The following is an 18,944-nucleotide window of genomic DNA, read 5'->3' on the forward strand; positions in this document are numbered from 1 at the left end:
AACTTGTTCTGAATAACCAAAAGGCTCAGGATGTTGATATTTAGTTAGTAGCATATGCTGGGATCAAGGACTACTATGTTTGTTAAAGTGAATGACTTTGACTTATATTCAAGGTCACAGGGGTCAAATTTGTTTAAAATCTTTAAACAACCTCTTATTAATAACCATGGGTCCCAGGATGTTTACACTTTGCAAGTTGCATCCTGAGATGAAAGCCTATACAACGTGTTCAACATAATGACTTTGTTCGACTTTCAATCACAGGGGTGAAATGTTTAAAAAAAAAATAACATGGTCTTTTGAACGAATTTTAATCATAAATACTGATATTTTGCCTGTAGCTTTATTTTAGATCACTTTTAAGGTTACAAGTGTGAGTTTTATACCAGGTGAGCGATGCAGGCCCATTGGGCCTCTTGTTCTTTAATGTTAAACTTCCATAATCGTCGATATCGACGGAGGAAGGTATACAGATGAAGATGAACCCCACTAGGGGTATTGTACAGACATTTCAGTGCCAATATTTATCGGTACAGTACTCGTTCAAGACTTTGGTTTCTTCCAAAAATTTGTTTTGATCTTTTGTACGATATTTGGCTCTTTGGTTAACTTTCAACTTTTGTACTTTGTTTGCTTTTTGTGTCCTTTGTATTCCTAATTTTAAATTTTAATATTCCTCTTTTTTTTCCCTCTTTACAAAAAAAGTTTGAAACATCAATTTTTATGTAGCAAAACAACCAGGGCTGCTTTCGTGTATCCCAGTTAAACAGTTCAGATGGCACATATTCTGCGACAAACACATGCACTTTGACAAGAACTGTGCCAAAAATACAGGCAGAGCTAAAAATGCACAGTTTCAGAGTTTTGCATCCTCAATACTCCAGGGGATTACACTCACTCACGGTCACTGAACCTTTGGAATATGTTATGGCAAAATTAAAGGCATGCAGCTAGCTATTTGATTTGTCTCAGGTACAAAATAGATAGAGAAATAATTTTGAGGGTTCCTAAAACCAACATAATAATTCTATCATCAGTAGAGTTTATTTATTAATTTTTCATTCTTTTTCACCCTAAGCCAAGGTGGCGTAAAGACTGTATCCAACAAATCACAGATCTAGACTTTATTAGCTATCTAAGTCTGTGACTAAACCGCATGCTCTCTGATTGGTCACATAATTGTGAAAATATACTGAAGTGCTTTTCTTCACAGAAGAAAAAAGCTTGGTGTGTGTGGTCTTTTTGGTAATGTTATAAAATATTGCAGACTATTTCAGAAAATGACTGCATTTGGTTGGAAAAGAAAAGTTGGAGAAAAGGTTGCTAGAACAGCCTCAGCTGCCTTTGAAAGTGATGCTAAAGATGAAGAAAACCCAGAAGACTTGGATGTAGATTGGCTGACATTGGTTCCACCAAGGAAAATAATTTGCTTAGAAGATGCTATTGCAAAGAGCAATAGGTTGAAACAAGAAGGAACGGTGTTAGCAGATTCTGAGAGGTACAGTTTTATAAGAAATCGCTTAAAATTATGTACAAAATGTATGCTACACTTTTTATTAGCTCACCTGGTCCGAAGGACCGTGGTGAGCTTATGCCATACCGCAGCGTCCGTCATCTGTCTGGCGTCTGTCCATCAACTTTTCCTTTAAAATGCTACTTGTCCTGAACGGCTAAGAAGATTTTGACTAAATTTGGTCTGAGGCATCCTTAGGCCAAGGTGACTCAATTTTGTATAAATGGTGGGTGTGGCCCCCCTGGGGGCAGAGGGGCGGAATAGGGGAAATAGAGGTAAAACCTATAAAATCCTTCTACCATAGGGATTAAGCAATTTTATCCTAAATTAGTCTGGAGCATCCTTGGGCTAAGGGGACACAATTTTGTATAAACAGTGGGTGTGACCCCCTTTGGGGCAGAGGGGCGGGGCAAAATAGGGGAAATAGAAGTAAAACCTTTAAAATCCTTCTTCTACCGTAGGGATTAAGGGATTTCATTCTAATCTAGTCTCAAGCATCTTTTGGCCAAGTGAACACAATTTTGTATAAACGGTGGGTGTGGCCCCCCTGGGGGCAGAGGGGCGGGGCCAAACAATGGAAATAAAAGTAAAACCTTTAAAATCCTTCTTCTACCGTAGGGATTAAGGGATTTCATTCTCATTTAGTCTCAAGCATCTTTTGACCAAGGGGACTAAATTTTGTATAAATGGTGGGTGTGGCCCCTTGGGGGCAGAGGGGCGGGGCAAAATAGGGGAAATAGAAGTAAAACTTTTAAAATCCTTCTTCTATCGTAGGGATCGGGGGATTTTATCCTTATTTAGTCTGGAGCATCCTTGGGCCAAGGGGACTCAATTTTGTATAAACAGCGGTTGTGACCCCCTTGGGGGAAGAGGGGCGGGGCCAAATAATGGAAATAGAGGTAAAACCTTTAAAATCCTTCTTCTACGGTAGGGATTAAAGGATTTTATCCTTATTTAGTCTGGAGCATACTTGAGCAAAGGGTTCTCAATTTTGTATAAACGGTGGGTGTGGGCCACTTGGGGGCAGAGGGGCAGGGCCGAATATGGGAAATAGAGGTGCAACCTTTAAAATCCTTCTTCTACCATAGGGATTAAAGTATTTTATCCTAAATTAGTCTGGAGCATCCTTGCATCTTGGTCTTGGTGTAACCCCCCTGGGGGCAGAGGGGTGGGCCCCAAAAGGGGAAACATAGCAAATTCTTCAAAATCCTTGTCCTTCTGTAGGAATGACAGGATTTTGTCCAAATTTGGTATGAAGTATCCTTGGGTGAAGGGGAACCATTTTGTATAAACGGTGTGTCTGAGCCTACTGGGGGCAGAGAGGCAGGGCCAAATAAGGGATATAAAGGAATAACTTTAATATCCTTTTTTCTTCCTATGCGGAAGGGAAATCAATTTTGTTTAAATGGTGTGTCTGACCCCCCTGGGGCCTGAGAGGTGGGGACCAATAGAGGTAATTTAGCAAATTCTTGAAAATTCTTCTTCTGTAGGAATAACAGAATTTTGTCCATATTTGGTCTAAAACATCATTGGATAAAGGCAACCTGATTTTGTATCAAAGGTGGGTCTGACCCCCCTAGGGCAGAGGGGTGGGGCCCAATAGGGGAAACACAACAAATTCTTCAAAATCCTTCTTTTCCTGTAGGAATGACAGGATTTTGTCCAATTGCATAAATATAACCCCTGACTAACCATGTAATACATGTACACTACCAGCAACATCTAGCTATTCCAACTTCAACTTTACTAACATTTCCAGGTGAGCGATACAGGCCCTCTTGGCCTCTTGTTTATTTTAGTTTCAGTTAACTGAATCTGACATTTTAAGCTCTAAACATCTGTACATCAATAGTAGCCAGTAGAATGAAATGATATTCAAATTACAAATAGAGTACATACAGTTTCTATGTACTGCTATTATTTGTTGTAACCTACTTCTGATTTCTTATAAAAAAAAAAAAATGTATCTGATGTACATGTATGTGTGTAGTGCTTACGATTCTGTGTGTCAGAATTTCATGAATTGTNTTGTTAAATTTAAAAAAAAAAAAAAAAAAAAAAATTCCTGATAAATTTCCCAAAATTAAAAAATTTCAGATACTGGGAGGCAATAAGGAAATGGGATGAAGCCATTAAACTAACCTCAACAGACGAAACATTGTATGAAATGAAATCTCAGGTACTGTAACACACTCCTTTTTCTTGTCGGAAAAAATATATAAATTAAAATGATTGGTCAGGTAATGGCTAGCTCACTCGCCTTTCACCAAGATGGACAGGGTTAACTCTTTGCTTGACCATGTGGGTTCTCTTTGGATTCCTTCCTCATTAACGCATTCACCCCTGAAATTTCATAATGAACTATTCCAACCTTTGAATTGGAAGAGTTAAAATGTGTCTTCAGGGGTGAATGAGTTAAGGCCGCCTGCGCACTAACATCTGGGCCAACAAAAGTAATCTAATATAACTTGATGCATTTATAACTTGTTTCAAAATTGATGTAAAATCAATCAAGTTAATGTTTAAACAAAAAACATACATCTATATATATTTCATTTGGTGACCTGCATGAAACACACTTTTTTTTTACCAGAAGAACTATTTTTACACATTTGTGTATGTACTTACATGTAATTAAAAATAATTCCTTATTCTGTTTATATTTTCAAGGTGTTTCTGATCCTATGTGAACTTTACCCAGCTGTGCATATGGGAGAAAGAGCAGTGGACCTAAAGCCAACGTGGTGGGTGGCTCATCAGACCCTCGGCAGAGCTCGCCTGGGCATGGGAGAGGTAAAATTGGTAAGTTCTGATCATGATACCTCATGATACCTCATGATACACCACACCAGATTTGTTCACAGTGATACATGACCTTTCATTCTTTTGATTGTCATACATCGTCATGTTGATATGATATGTATTGATTGGTAAACGGCTTTACTAAGACTGCTGTTTTTTTTTATAAAATTTTAATGAAGTGGAAATAGATTTTAACCATTACTTTGCCATTTTTATGCCATGTGGTAATATCACATAATTTCTCCATTCAGAATGTTGGTTTTATTGCTTCATTGGAGTTTTGGGATGCAAATTGAACATAAGTAGTATAATAAGTGAGTACCGGTAATGAAATTGTGCTTTTTTAGCAGAAATTATGATACCTGTTATGCTAACAAATAATTTGCATTTTGTTTGAAATAAAAACACTACCACACAGCTGTTACTATCTGATAATGAAGAGCGCTACAGTTTATTGTGTGTTTACCATTAGGAATTAATTGAATAATTCTCTAATTTGGAGACAACACACAAAAATATACACCAAAGAGGTAAAATTCTCAGAGTCATTTCTTGGCATTTAAAAATTTTACTCCTCGGGTTGAGATTTTCGTTATCTCTCTTAAAGTTGTTGATTTTTCTCACACTCCTTAAAAGGAGTGTTTTCGGCAAGAAATGTGAAAAAAATATGCAAACCACCTTGCTTAAATATGATGTCATCTGATTATATCAAAAGTGACATTTCAGATTTTCATTGTCGGATGACACAGTCTGGGTAGCTTGTCTGACACTAGGGTACCGATAGGAATCCTGTTCAGGAAAAAATAATTTTCTTTTATACATTATACTTGTGGTATGTTTGAAGTATGGTTTGTATCTTGGTCAAAAGCAGTGGAGGTCATCAAAATTCTTTTAATAATGGATTCCTTGGTCGATCTGTCATCCCAGTAGCTAAGATTCTTTAAGGATGTCTTTTCCACTGCACCGCGAGTTTTAAACGTGAATTAAATTTAAACATTTTATATGCGATCACAAAAGCAGAACAGCAAAATCCAGGAAAGGGGGAATCTCTCTAGAAATCCCTCCTTTTTCAAAACTTTCCAGGAATATGTGATCATGTCTCAAATAGTCGGTTGTAGTTTCATAATGTACATTGCTAATGTCTTGTTACCTCCCTTTGATTGTATTTTGTACACCAGGTAGTGTATTACGTAGTGTGGATGGTAACCGTTTGTTATGATTTTCTGAAGTGTCATTCATCAATGTCATTTATTTTCAGGCTTTAAAAAGTTTTTCCCGTGCAGTTCATTTGAATCCAGCAAAGCGAGCACTTTGGAAGGATGATTTATGGTGGGCCGCTGAGCTTTGGAAGAAACATACAGACTCTGTAAAAAGCTTGTTGGCTAAGGCAGAACCGGAATCTAGTGTTGTGATTAAAGAATATTCTGAGGATGAACACATTGAAGACGAAGAAAATGTGTCAATTAAAAAGACAGTGAAATCACATGAAAATATGTTCACGCATACAGGAACATCAAAACTGAAAAAGAGGGATTCTAATGAACAATCTGACATGAAACCCGCATCTTTGCCAAAAAACTATGTACATATGAGAGATACTTGAATTTTGATGTACACTTTGTTAATTATATATATCTAATCTTTACTGAATTGAAATACAAAAGGATCGATTATCACTTTATACTAGTATAACAATAATTCCTGTACAAATATGTGATTGTGTACAGTATAATGGAAAATATCCTCATAGATGAGTGAATGAAGAATGACGACCACTCCTTTCTGATTGGAGGATTTCTCCAACCTCGATGTATGACAGTAAGATTACACATGTGCAATAAGTAACTCTCACTTGGGATACATGTATCCCTCATTGGTGTACTCGGTGACCTTTACTATTATGAGATCACAATCAGATGACTATCTTATTTTTGACCTTGCAATTGAAAACCCAACAAAACAGCATGAGACTGACTGACTCCGTGCTTTTTTCTGCTCTTTCAAAAATTGGTTTTTGTATACATTGTCTAGAAATGTTGCTATACTTAAAGGTACATTTGCATTTTTTATATCTTTTTTTTTTAACAAAATTTCAGTTAAGAGGTGAGAGAAAAAGAGTCATTCGTTATTTAGGCACATGGGATATGGACATTCTACACCCTCTGGTAGAATATGTACATACTGCATGTCTACATATATCGGGAGTTAACAACCAACGTCCATAAGACGAATGTTAAGGTTCTTCTTTCAGGTTATAGAAGGAAACCTAGTCGTATACAGACACCCTCTTAATGTAAATCAAAGTAATTAAATAAAAGAAGAGATGCAACTCATGAATCCAGGCTTCCATGTCCGTATTAATATCAGTGCTGACTGGTTTTGACCTGTAAGGCAGGGCTGTGTTCACAGCAGAGCTATTTCTTGACTACTACACTAGGGCATGATGATGGAGAAACAATGAAAGTCATTTGATTTGAAACAACACACAATATCTTTGACATCACCTATAGCTACTAAGGAAGAAGATATAAAATTAAGATCAAGCAATATTTTTATTGGTACATACAGACTGTAATAGAACTATAAAATCTTCGATAAGTATGCTGTGAGTGATTATATATGTAATTATAAGTACAATTGATGCATATTGTATAATGTATGGGAAGTTTAAGGGTTAGCAAATATACCATTGTGATAATGTCAATCTAAGGTGAAAATTTCCAAAATTTTGAGGAAGGAAAAAAACCTTCACATTAATTAGGTCTCTCCATATTAGGATATATACCAAATTTCACTGACACATTTCAGAGGATTGAAGTGCTGTACATATGAGAGTAAAATATATGAGATATAAAATAAAATGGATATTTTTACTGGTCCTAGGGAGTAGTCGCCCTTGCTTTTAAGGTGATAACTGCTTAGTGCAGAACAGAAGAAGGGGATCAATTATTAATAAAATTGAAATAAACATGTACCAGTATGTGTATGATACATATTAGCAATATTTTTAAGAACTTGCAACAGCAGCATTCTGGAGGTATGTTTCCGACAGCTAAATTTTTCTTTATTTTACATTCAAAACTGATAAAAAGGCCATCACCAAGGGCTGACCAACATCCTGCAAGGGCTGACCAAAATACAACTTGGCTTCAGAGTCGGTTAAACCTCTAGACCTTGTATCCGCTTCTGGATCGAGAGATGAGGATTAAAACTGATAACCCCAATTTAAACTTGTAAAGGATTTTTATTGTGACACCATAAAAGTATTTTGCCTGATTATCATTCTAACAATACTTTATATTTACGCTACAGTCATACTTTTATTAAAAAGTGATTTGTTAAAATCACAAAATGTACTTTTGGTGTTGACTATCCTTTATTATTCTTAAAAGAAATTTGGTAGCATTATAAAGTATAAGCATAGCATGTCCATAAATAAAAAAAATAGAGATAGGATAAAAAAAAATGTATTTTTTCAAATAAGATATGTAGATACCGGCAGTAAGATATTAAGACACTATAGTATTAGGGGCAGCGGTGGCCGAGTGCTTAAGGCATTTGTCTGTCTAAGATCACTAGCTGTTCACCACCAAGTCACAGGTTTGAGGCTTATACTTCGGGCGGTCGCCAGCTACTGGCTGCTGGACTGCGCCTTTTTCTCTGGGTACTTCAGCTTTCCTCCATCAACACCTTGCATGTCAATAAATGAGCTTAGGCGTAACTGGTACAGCAAACTCCAAACAAACAAAAAACTATCGTAATATGTAATTATACCAATGAATGTAGTTATGTACTCAAATTTAAGTGCATTATCAAATTCCAACAGATAACTGCATTGATGAATTGGTTGTTGGTTGTTTGTACAGGGATTAATGTCCTTTTTACAGCTAAGGTCATTTAAGGACGTGCATCCAAGTGTGTTGTGTACTAGTGCATGTGTGCACTGTATGTGTGCCAGAGACGTTATATTGTGTATTTGCCTCCTTGTGATAGCACGGATCTGATATCGACTTCATAGTGCTATATCACTGAAATACCATGACGAAGGCACCCAACACAGCATTCCATCTGGTCACATTATACTGACAATGTGTGAACCAGTTGTTGCCATTACCCTAATTGCTGAACGCTGAGCAGGGAATAACAACATTTTATATGTCCAGGCCTGGGGACAGAACCTATTGCCTTCCTCACCTGGGCGAAGGTTCAACATTTACACCAAAAGTGAGGTATTGCCAAGCAAGATGCTAGGAAATAAAAGGTAGTTAGAAGCAATGGGTGCAGCAGATTTATTTTTGTCACATTTGTGTCCCCAAGAAGAGGGCACAAAAGCATGTCTCGGATTGCGCAGGGGGTTCCCACATTAGTCACTTCCTACGATACATGCAGTGGGTAACAGCAGGTTCATTTTTTTCTCAATCCCCAACCTGCAGGGGTTTGGCATATCCACAATATATGTAATACAAAACATTATACAAAACGTTTCAGTTAGTGTCATTATAATTAATGGTAATATCTTAAGCAGTCTAAAAAACACTACCAGATTTCTCACACTAATCTTACTAAATTGTTGTTAATTGATGTAAATAACAAATATGCAATACTATTAAATGTTAACAATAACAGGGTGGTCGGTGGCACAATGGATAACGCACACACCTTTCACCAGGGTGGCCCGGGTTTAATTCCCTGATCAGACACCTGCCTGACCACCTTGGTATTCTTGGGGTACTGCAGCTCCCTCCCACATTAACATCCAGGTAAAAATGAGTCATTAATATAAGTTGAAAAACTTGTTTCATAATTGTTGCAAAATAACTTAAGTTTATATTGTATAACAATAACACTGTAAGTTTGCTATTTCCTTACCCTTCCAAAATTCAAAAGAATTGAAAATTAAAAGAATACAAAGTAAATTATGGTAATTTGTTTTGTACATGCTTGAAAAGTATGAATTTGTATCCATGGATGCTTGAACTTATAGTCTCTTTCCCTTCTTAAACATTTAAAAGTGAAATAATATGCAGAAATAATATGCAGAATAATCTTTTTAATATCATTTTAGAAAAGGGCCCATCAGTCCTAGTAACTGTGGTATTTAGATTTTAAATTTTGGAAATATGTCAAATTCAGTAAATTTTATTTACCCGAATGTTTTTAAATGAAACTTTATTTTAACGATTTTCAGCTTAATACTAAGGACACTGTATATGTAACCAAATGTAAACAAAAGATTCAAAAGGGACCATGGTAGGGTCTTTGGTTCTGTGTACAATCGATCTTTTCTCAGAGTTGCATATTTAATAAATCTTCTATTGGTGATTTTGGATCAAAACTTCATACTGCTGGGGTGCTTTCAAAGTGAGGTTGTTGTTTTACTTTTTTTCACTAGTATAGTAAACAATGTTTAAAACGGATAACAATCTTTACATGTACTACCTGTTGGGTGACAGTGATACCGGAGGGACAGAATGACGAATTTTAATGTGAACAAACGGCTATTTGAACAGCCCACTATCTCCGCAGTATTGAATTTCAGTGTTAAAACCTGCAGGCATTACTTATTGATACAGCGTAAGGACACTTTTTCTTTTCCAATACCAGTTATATAATGACAAATAATTAAAGCTTTTTAGTCATAATGTTGTAATATCACCTTACTTGTTGTGAAGACACATCATGACCTTAGCTGTTGTGTGAACATTTCATCACATGACCTTATAGCTGTTGTGTGAACATTTCATCACGTGATCTTAAGGTCATGTGATGAAATGTTTACACAACATATATAAGGTCATGTGATGAACTATGCTTTTCTATGGCAAGAAGCAGAGGGATGAAATGTTCACACAACAGCTGAGGTCATGTGATGAAATGTTCACATAACAGCTGTAAGGTCATGTGATGAAATGTTCCCACAACAGCTAAGGTCATGTAATGAAATGTTCACATAATAGCTGTTATGTGAACATTTCATCACATGACCTCATATCTGTTGTGAGGACATTTCATCACATGACCTCAGCTGTTGTGTGAACATTTCATTACATGACTTTATATTTGTTGTGAGGACATTTCATCACATGACCTTAGCTGTTGTGTGAACATTTCATCACATGACCCTAGATGTTGTGTGAACATTCCATCACATGACCCTAGATGGGTTTTTAAAAAATCAAAATAATGATAAGTAGCTGTTGTGTGAACATGCATCCATATCTTTATCTGAATTAAGCTTTTGTGTTGTCATTTCATGACCTTATCTGTTACGTGAACATGCCATGTGTCCTGGCAGTGAGTGCTGTGCATGAATATGTCATCACATGACTTTTAAGCTGTTGTAACAGTATTGTCATCATGTGACCGTGTAGCTGCTATGTATAGATGTTCTATATATTAAATATAATGATTACCAGGAGGGTCACAGTCACATAACATTTATCAGGAGTCAAGGTCAGATCACTATATCTGATGGTTACCGAGAGTCAGTGTCACATCATCTGCTGGAAAACCACTCCAAGAAACTATCGGACAATTACAACTGAGATATAATGGTTACAAGGAGGGGCATCACTATATATTGTTGTTAGCTATTCATGGTAACTTATAATATATATTGTATATACGTGTAGTGACACTCCTTAAACAATAACACTTGAATAGATGTTTTGACAATAATGCATAGACCGTATTGTACTTTCTCCAGGTAACCACAATGGGATAACAATGTATATGTAAATACAGTGGCACTCTCTTAGGAATTTAGGTGGTACCAGGGAAAAGTGTAATTAGGGGATATAACCCTACTTTATTTTGAAATTTTCAATTGTACATCGGGACTATATTATCGCAAATAGAATTTTACAGGCGACGCGGAGGGGATATCAACCAAAACCACCGAAAGAAACAACATTTTAAAGATATTTTTGAGTGTTTCTTCAAATTCTGGGTCTCTCTGCTCTGGATTGGTGACGTCAGAAATATTCAAAGTGAGGCGAATTACGTTGACCTTTCGGGGTCACACTATTGTTTGTGACGTCATGAACAATCAATTTCATTAAGTGTCAGGGTCAGTCAGGGTCATCGACGTCATTAACAATTGCCAACCGGGCTTCATATGCAAATGAGAAATTTGCAGACGGTATATCATGGTTTTACTGTCACAAATTTCTTTTGATAATACCTCTCAAATAAATTAGAATTATATATAAAAGTTATCAAAATAGAATATCAACATATATATAACTTTAATCAGACGAATTATTTGTATCATCAGTTTAACATTCTACAGTGTTCATAATTCCTGTGAATTTCATTTTAAGTTTTTTTTGCAGATAATTGAAAAATTATGATTTCTTAATTTTTTTAATAATGCTGTAATGAGTATATTGGCAAGATATATTTCGTACAAAAAAACAAGTTTTTTGCGATTAGTTTAATTTTGGGGCAATTAAATATTTATCAAGAAGAGCATAGAATTATGCCTATTCATGAATTGTCTCCCCTTATCTTGTAATCGCTCCGTGTAGGTGGCCACATCGTCGCACCGGCATCAGCAAGCATCCTTTCTACAGGCCCAAGAAGGGACATCACTAACTTCAACAAACATGGATCCACAAACGTTTCTAGACATTGCCACTAAAGTCACAAAACTAAAGATGTATCCGTTTTTCGATATAGCACATTATACTTTGATGTGCATGGCTGTGAGAGAGGATATTCCACAAACCAGTTCAGGTAAGGGCAGCCAGCTACACTTACAGTATCTGTCAGCTTCGTTCATTTGTTACATTTGTTTGATAAATAATTAATGAGTTCGATTTTTCTGTGTTATATATAATTATGTTGTGCTTTTAAATTTGAACATTATTTAACAATTGCTATGTCTAAAAATAGATCGGTCAGCATGCCTAAGTAAAGCCATGATGATGCCAGTGCTGAGTTGTTCTTTTCTGATTGGTGTGGAGTATTACCGTTAGGAGAAAGTCCATGTGATGTAGACTACTTGATCTTGGCAGAAAACGAAACCAAATCGTTTGACATCATAGAGAACTTAAAAGCAAAAAGTTCCATTGGTTCACAATATCAGAAAAAAACCGAATATTGCTAAACTTCAAAGTGAAACCGTTATTTTGTGATTATGCCATTAGACCTGCGGTACTGTATTGCTCTCCCCTCTAAACCAAACCCATATGTTATGGTTCCTATCAAATTATATATAGATCTAGGTCTATTCCTGATGGGAGATACCATTATAAGAGTTATGTAGGGGAGCAAATAAACAGATGAACAGCAAGTGCACAGACTGTATACATGTGTACTGGACATGTAGATCTACTGTACTTGTGAAAATGTTAATAGCTAGCACAAGCTCTTCTATTGTATTATATTAATTAATAATCAATGCTNGGGGGGGGCAGAAAGCCATTTATACAGCATGGCTAAACAATATCTGGCAAAAACCTGTTATCTTCCAGACCAGATCACAGTATTGACTGTGTAGGTCTGGTCTACAACAATTCAACCAGACTTAACAGGGAATACTAACTGTCCAATCTAGTCTAACAATACTGATTAAAGCAATAAAGGCGAACAGGTACAGTATAGCATTGTCCTTGTTAAATTGTCGCTGTCTAATTTTGCATTCAAATGTCAAGAATCTGGTGCATGTCAGAATATATGCAGTTTAATTAAAGGCCTGAACATACAATCACCAAGATATACATGTATGATTCTGACATGTTGCAGTTCATCAGTCATTTGCATAAACCCTCCTCCTTGTCCTGTACCCTCCCCCTTCTCTTTTTTTTTATCTGAATTCCTATGAACTCCATATTCCCATGGTTCTCAACACCAAGGGGGAGTGGGGGGATCTTACGTTAAAAAGAAGAGTTGTAATTGTGTATATGTGTCGGAGAAATGTTTTGGGCTATGCTGTTTATTTTCATCAATATCCCTCAACTCAAAAGATGCCAATTTAAAAAAAAATGTCCTGGTGAACGTGCTATAAACACACATAATATTTTCGTATTTTTACATTGTTTTACAGTAAAAATATAAAAATTTGTCTAAGGTAAAATAGTAGCTATAATTTCTCACATGATTGACCTGACACACCTTGATGGTCTTACTGATTAAAATTGTGTCTATGGTATTTAAATGCTAATGTGCTGATGGGTTCAACTATTAGCACCAGACAAATGCCATTAAGTAGTTTTTTGTACAGCTTTAGAATAAAGGAGGGCTGAGTACATCAGTAATTTTTGATTTAATTGGGTATGTACATGATTCCTTGAATATATAGCAGCATTTAATGATACATCTTTCCATATGTACTGAATTAGACTGGCCCCTGTCTCTAGAATATTGAATTATTTAGAAAAAAATATAACTTTAATACTTTTGATCTCTTGGATCTCGGATTCTAAACTAAGTTTTAAACTAGGGGGAGATAAGCTAGTAGTAAAGCAGTTGAGAATTCTTCATAAGAACTTAGGGGCTGGTAGCAAGCCTAGTACTGAAGTTGCTGGTAGCAAGCCTAGTACTGAAGTTACTGGTAGCAAGCCTAGTACTGAAGTTGCTGTGGTAATGTTTTTGTCAGTTTTGTTTAAACTTTTGTTCAGTCTAGAGATGATAATATGCAATACCACAGTTTTGTTATTATAGCAAAACTGTGGTATTGCATATTTTCATCTCTAGACTATAGTATAATGTCACATACCTACTTGGACTCCAAAGAATTTATTTGTACTTTCTGCATCAGCTGTTTATTTCCAAATACAATCTACTAGTACTGGCATAGCTTAGTCAGCTGGTATCTAGGAAACCAAACATTTGCTGTTGACTGGTAAATACATCTGCCCCAAAGCACTGCCTAATGAACATGTGTAATATTGTGATCAGTTGGGGCCTACAAGTGTATACCAAAACCATCTGTTGTGTACATGCATATATACCGTAGAGCCTATCTTCATCCTGTATTTATCTTCATGTTAATTTATAAGTGCCTAAATAAACAAGTGATTACTGAAATAATTACTGATCTTTAGGATAAATTTATAATTATATAGTCTATCATGTAGTAATAAGCAAGTGTCATAAGACTCATAATCATTTATAACCTTTTATGTAAAAAAACCATGAAACGTTATAATAGCACAAGCCTTCTCAGTGTTTGGAGTTTGTCGGCTGTATAGTGTGATTATCACTGTCAGAGATATATTGGTACACTTTTGCAAATTATTTTGATTGACCAATCACACGCTTCGTTTTATCTTAAATGATCTAGAATGATGTATAAACTGCAAAATTGTGTAGTGCCAGGTTCACAGGGGTGTCTGTGTCTTAAAAAATAATTGTCTTCTTTCTTCTCCATTTGGAACTCCTCTTCACAAACAACCAACAAGACATTTCCTACTGGGTAATGACATATTTAAGTATTTGTAATCTAGATCTGCTTCTGTTTCAGCTTTCACTTTGCTGTACTGAGTACTTAAGATATATATTACATATGTAAGTTGTTAATGGTTAACTAGTAGAGTGTGTCCGTGTTTGTTCATACACCTTTGGCCAAGATCACTAATCACATCGCTTCTATGCACCTTTCCGTGAAAACTAAAGGACTCCCGAAGGGCTCTAATGTTCGAGCTAATTTTCACTCTCTGGCTTCATTCATCAGTTTATACTATATGTATGTTTATACCATTTGAAGAATAAAAGTTGGAGGCGAGTAAATCTGTACAGAAACGTGTAAGTTCGTACACCTTTTCCGGAAAGTTCGTACACCACATTAAAGCATCGTTATATCTGTTACATCAGACGATATAAACTCATTATATTGACGTAATAAATGTATATTTTGAAAGTTAACGATAATTGATAAAATCAGAGTGATCTAGACTTGTTAATAACAATAAAAAGGTAAACTATCGATCGCTGAGTAGGCCTAATCGTTGTTTTTTTTTCACCATACTCGATACACGTTGGATATCTGGCTCTTTTGTTATGGTCTGATAGAAGCCACGGGGCCAACGACAGGAGACGTTTACCTTGAAAGTAAGCCAGGAAAATTGTTGTTGTTAATTTCTCGAATAAGTGTAAGAAAGGATATAGATTAGTCTCCTAGTATATTTCTTATCCGAGGCTGTGCCCATTAGTCGAAATATGTGGACCCTGTTACATATAGTGTACATTATTTTTTTACGTGTAGTTGTCCGACTAAACAAAATTGAAATGTTTATTAAGGTGGCTCGACACATCGTCATCAGCGTCCATTTTCGTGACATACTTCCGGAAAAAGTACAGCTAGGACTCAATTATCTTAATCGAAATGTGCATGTACACCGTGTCGTCATTTCCGTATTGCGTATCGGGCATTCAATATCGTAGTGCAAATTATAGTAACACCTGCTGGGCCGTTTTCGTTTAAACGGTCAAACCGATCGGACCACTGTTGTTCGTTTATTAAATAAGGTCGGACCTAGTAATCTGATGCTGCTTTCAGGCGAGTCTTGAGAAAGCCTTGCAAGGCCTGCATACACATTTGCAGGTCCGCCAGGATTTACACCCGAAATTGTTACATTTATAAACGGTCAAACCGGTTGTTCCGCATAAACGAACAGGCCCATGGTAAACAATAGTACACGTGCGTGCCGATGATATGTCAACACCCGATATCAAGATTTTACCGGGAAATGTATACTCACACGTACTTCAGGAATAAAGCTTTCCAATTCATAGACATAAACAGACTCACGGGAAGACAGTGACATGAGACCAGACGACCTCAAGAAGGTCATATAGGAAACACATGGAATGCGGACGTACCAACCTCACATGTGCATATCGCGTGTTTACACGAGTTCATAAGCTCGAGGTCGTTACGATTTTCGCTGTTGAGGGAGTTTCGCTCTGTCGATTAAATCGTGTTTACAAATGTAGTCTACTAGCTTACTCTGTGAAAATAATGTTTTGTAAAATATCAAGATACCTATGAAATGCATGTGTGAGTGCACGTGAGAACGGTATACCATGCGATAGCCTCTGGTCTGACATGTAATTATAAATATACCGTGAGTTAGCGGACTGTGGAATGATGTCCAAAGTGTACATGACTGAGGGTAATTTGGTTCCATTAAAGAACAATAAATTGATAATTTTGATATCATATTTTTGATTTATTTCCATCATTTTTGTTATATGTAAACAGAGACAACTGTCATTGTGTAAATGTCACCCCTCTGCAAAAAGTTCCGATTTTTTTCAAGGAAGATAACTCTCACCCGGATCAAAGTGATTGTAAAATGTAAAATAAATTAATTATAAAGCCATTGTGTATATTTTGTTCAATTTCCCACTCTATATGTATAGAACTTTGTGTCCTGGGTGCTTTTAGCTTGTAGATAATCACTTTTATCCGTACAAATTCAATAAAAAACACTTTGTGTAACATGTGTTACATATTTTGCGATAAATAAAATATTTGTAGGGTTAATTAGAAATGCTTCTTTTCATTTTATTATTGTTGTTATTGTTCCGAACAATGCCACACACAAAAAAAACCGGAAAATATTAGAATTGACGAAAATTCAATTTTTTGGTATTTTTTCCAAACAATTCCCCAAACTATCGGAATGTTTAGATTTTCATAAAATCAACTCGACATAGTTGCATAACAATTATATGAAAGTTTCAACGAATTTTGCTGGTTAATTGCGAAAGTGTGGAGCCACCTTAAGTTCCACTTCCGAATCTGTGCTCACACTTTCGAGAACCGATGTAATGATATAGCTTGATTTGAAGACTGGTTCTTCTCCTTCAACTTAAAACCATGTATGCTCAAATCCACCAAATACCGTCGATGTTACAGCACTTAGAAACTAAAAATTAAATGTATTTTTGCCATGGACGAGTTCATTACATTTCTATTTTAAGTATATTAGTATTTTTTCTCAGTCACGACAGGTGCCTATATAGCTAGCTGTGACAAAGACACTTATTATAGGTTGCGGGTCACTTTAGGGAGTTGGAGCAGTTTGAAAGTACATGTATAACCAGTAATGTTTCAGTAAGTGTTCAAACTACAAACGTATCTTGACTGCATAGCATAGGAGACAAGCTTTCCATTTTACAACTGAGAGGTCACCATATTCTAGGAAGACAAGAAACCAAAAATATATTAAATCAATGTTATTTTATTTTACTATTTGATAGATTAATTTAATATATACTATATAATAATAATACATGTTATGTTGTTAGAGAAAGCAAAAGTTGAAATACTAAAATAACAAAGTTTTAAAATGGGAATTGTTGTGGAACGCGTACGAGTTTGGATTGTATATTCTATACTATGCGACTAGTCCCCCCTCCCCCTCTCAAATCTTCCAAATTTAATAAGTATTAGGTAACATTAAGAAGTAATTATATTATGATTAAATTATAATATCATATAGACATTCTGTAAGAGCTTCTTTTTCACTCAGTAACTGTCTAAAGTTATCAAAATTAGGCATTTAGACATTGTGTACGATTTGTAGTATAGATCTACATTGCCTGTACAAACTTAACGGTACTGGTGTCATATGTATATAAGTGTAGTATGGTAAATTCGTACACTTAAAAACTGAATTTTGATTACATATTAAAATGTTGGCATTTGGAAATATATGGTTAGAAAGCAAGATCAAACAAATAGTTATCACAACACTCGACTCTAGTTGTTTCAGGTATTTTCATTATAGCAATGTACTTACGGTGTGTGACAGATTTCCGAACTGCTGAAAACCTCTCCGGAACATGCAAGTTTGTTTTTCCGGCGCCAACTACGTACTTCCATCAAATCAAATTATAGGATGTTTCCATATCAATAAGGTGTCTAAATATAGTACACAGAGTAGCTTGATAACCCACTGTACATGTACGTCGCATCTTTAACACAGAAAACAACACCAGCATATTTATGTAAGCCTTTAATTCAACATGTACGAACATAGATGCCTGTACGAACATACACGGACGCACTCTAGTTGGTGATAAATATAATGTACCGATTACAATTTTCATGGGTAGTTGGGTACATATAGCATTTGAGACCTAAACCTGTTTAATTGTTCAACAATCAATACAACATGAACATGTGCTTAATTCAATGGTGGTTTTTAGCTCACCTGGTCCAAAGGACCAAGGTGAGCTTATGCCATACCGTGGCGTCCGTCGTCCGTCGTCCATCCGTCAACAATTTCTTTAAACGACTTCTTCTTCCTAACCACTTATTGGAATTTTACTAAATTTGACTGGAAGCATCCTTAGGTGGTGGGGAATCAAAATTGTACAAATGGTGGGGCTGACCCCCCAGGGGGCTGAGGGGCGGGGCAAAAAGGGGGCAATTTGGCTATATTGCTTTAAGCGACTTCTTCTCTGGAACTAAGAGATGGATATCAACCATATTTGCCTGGAAGCATCCCTAGGTGGTGGAGATTCAAAATTGTACAAATGGTTGGGCTGACCCCCCAGGGGGCTGAGGGGCGGGGCCAAAAAGGGGGCAATTTGGCTAGATTGCTATAAACGACTTCTTCTGTAGAACTATGCACTGGATATCAATCATATTTAATCAAAAGCATTCATGGGA

The 18,944-nt window shown here is 36.1% G+C and overlaps 2 protein-coding genes across 8 annotated transcripts in view; both read left to right on the forward strand.

Moving 5' to 3' along the window:
• Positions 1-6,286, forward strand: part of LOC110445139 (tetratricopeptide repeat protein 33-like) — a 9,698-nt gene extending 3,412 nt beyond the window's left edge. For 3 of the 7 annotated variants that reach the window (XM_021489561.1, XM_021489560.1, XM_021489564.1), the window contains exons 2-5: positions 1,268-1,498; positions 3,611-3,692; positions 4,184-4,315; positions 5,574-6,286. In XM_021489561.1, the coding sequence (XP_021345236.1) occupies positions 1,268-1,498; positions 3,611-3,692; positions 4,184-4,315; positions 5,574-5,918 (790 nt within the window). In that variant the 3' untranslated portion in view covers positions 5,919-6,286. Of the gene's footprint in view, positions 1-1,267; positions 1,499-3,610; positions 3,693-4,183; positions 4,316-4,566; positions 4,628-5,573 lie in introns of those variants that run through there. The other 4 variants (XM_021489562.1, XM_021489563.1, XM_021489565.1 and 1 more) reach the window with 2 other exon arrangements.
• A 5,532-nt stretch (positions 6,287-11,818) lies between these two features.
• LOC110445140 (trimeric intracellular cation channel type B-like) overlaps positions 11,819-18,944 on the forward strand; it is a 31,557-nt gene continuing 24,431 nt past the window's right edge. Inside the window, exon 1 of the mRNA XM_021489567.1 lies at positions 11,819-12,052. Coding sequence (XP_021345242.1) covers positions 11,923-12,052 — 130 coding nt within the window. The 5' untranslated portion in view covers positions 11,819-11,922. The remainder of the gene's footprint in view (positions 12,053-18,944) is intronic.

This window comes from Mizuhopecten yessoensis, unplaced genomic scaffold (genome assembly GCF_002113885.1).
Source record: "Mizuhopecten yessoensis strain PY_sf001 unplaced genomic scaffold, ASM211388v2 scaffold2091, whole genome shotgun sequence".
NCBI classification, from domain to species: Eukaryota; Metazoa; Mollusca; class Bivalvia; order Pectinida; family Pectinidae; genus Mizuhopecten; species Mizuhopecten yessoensis.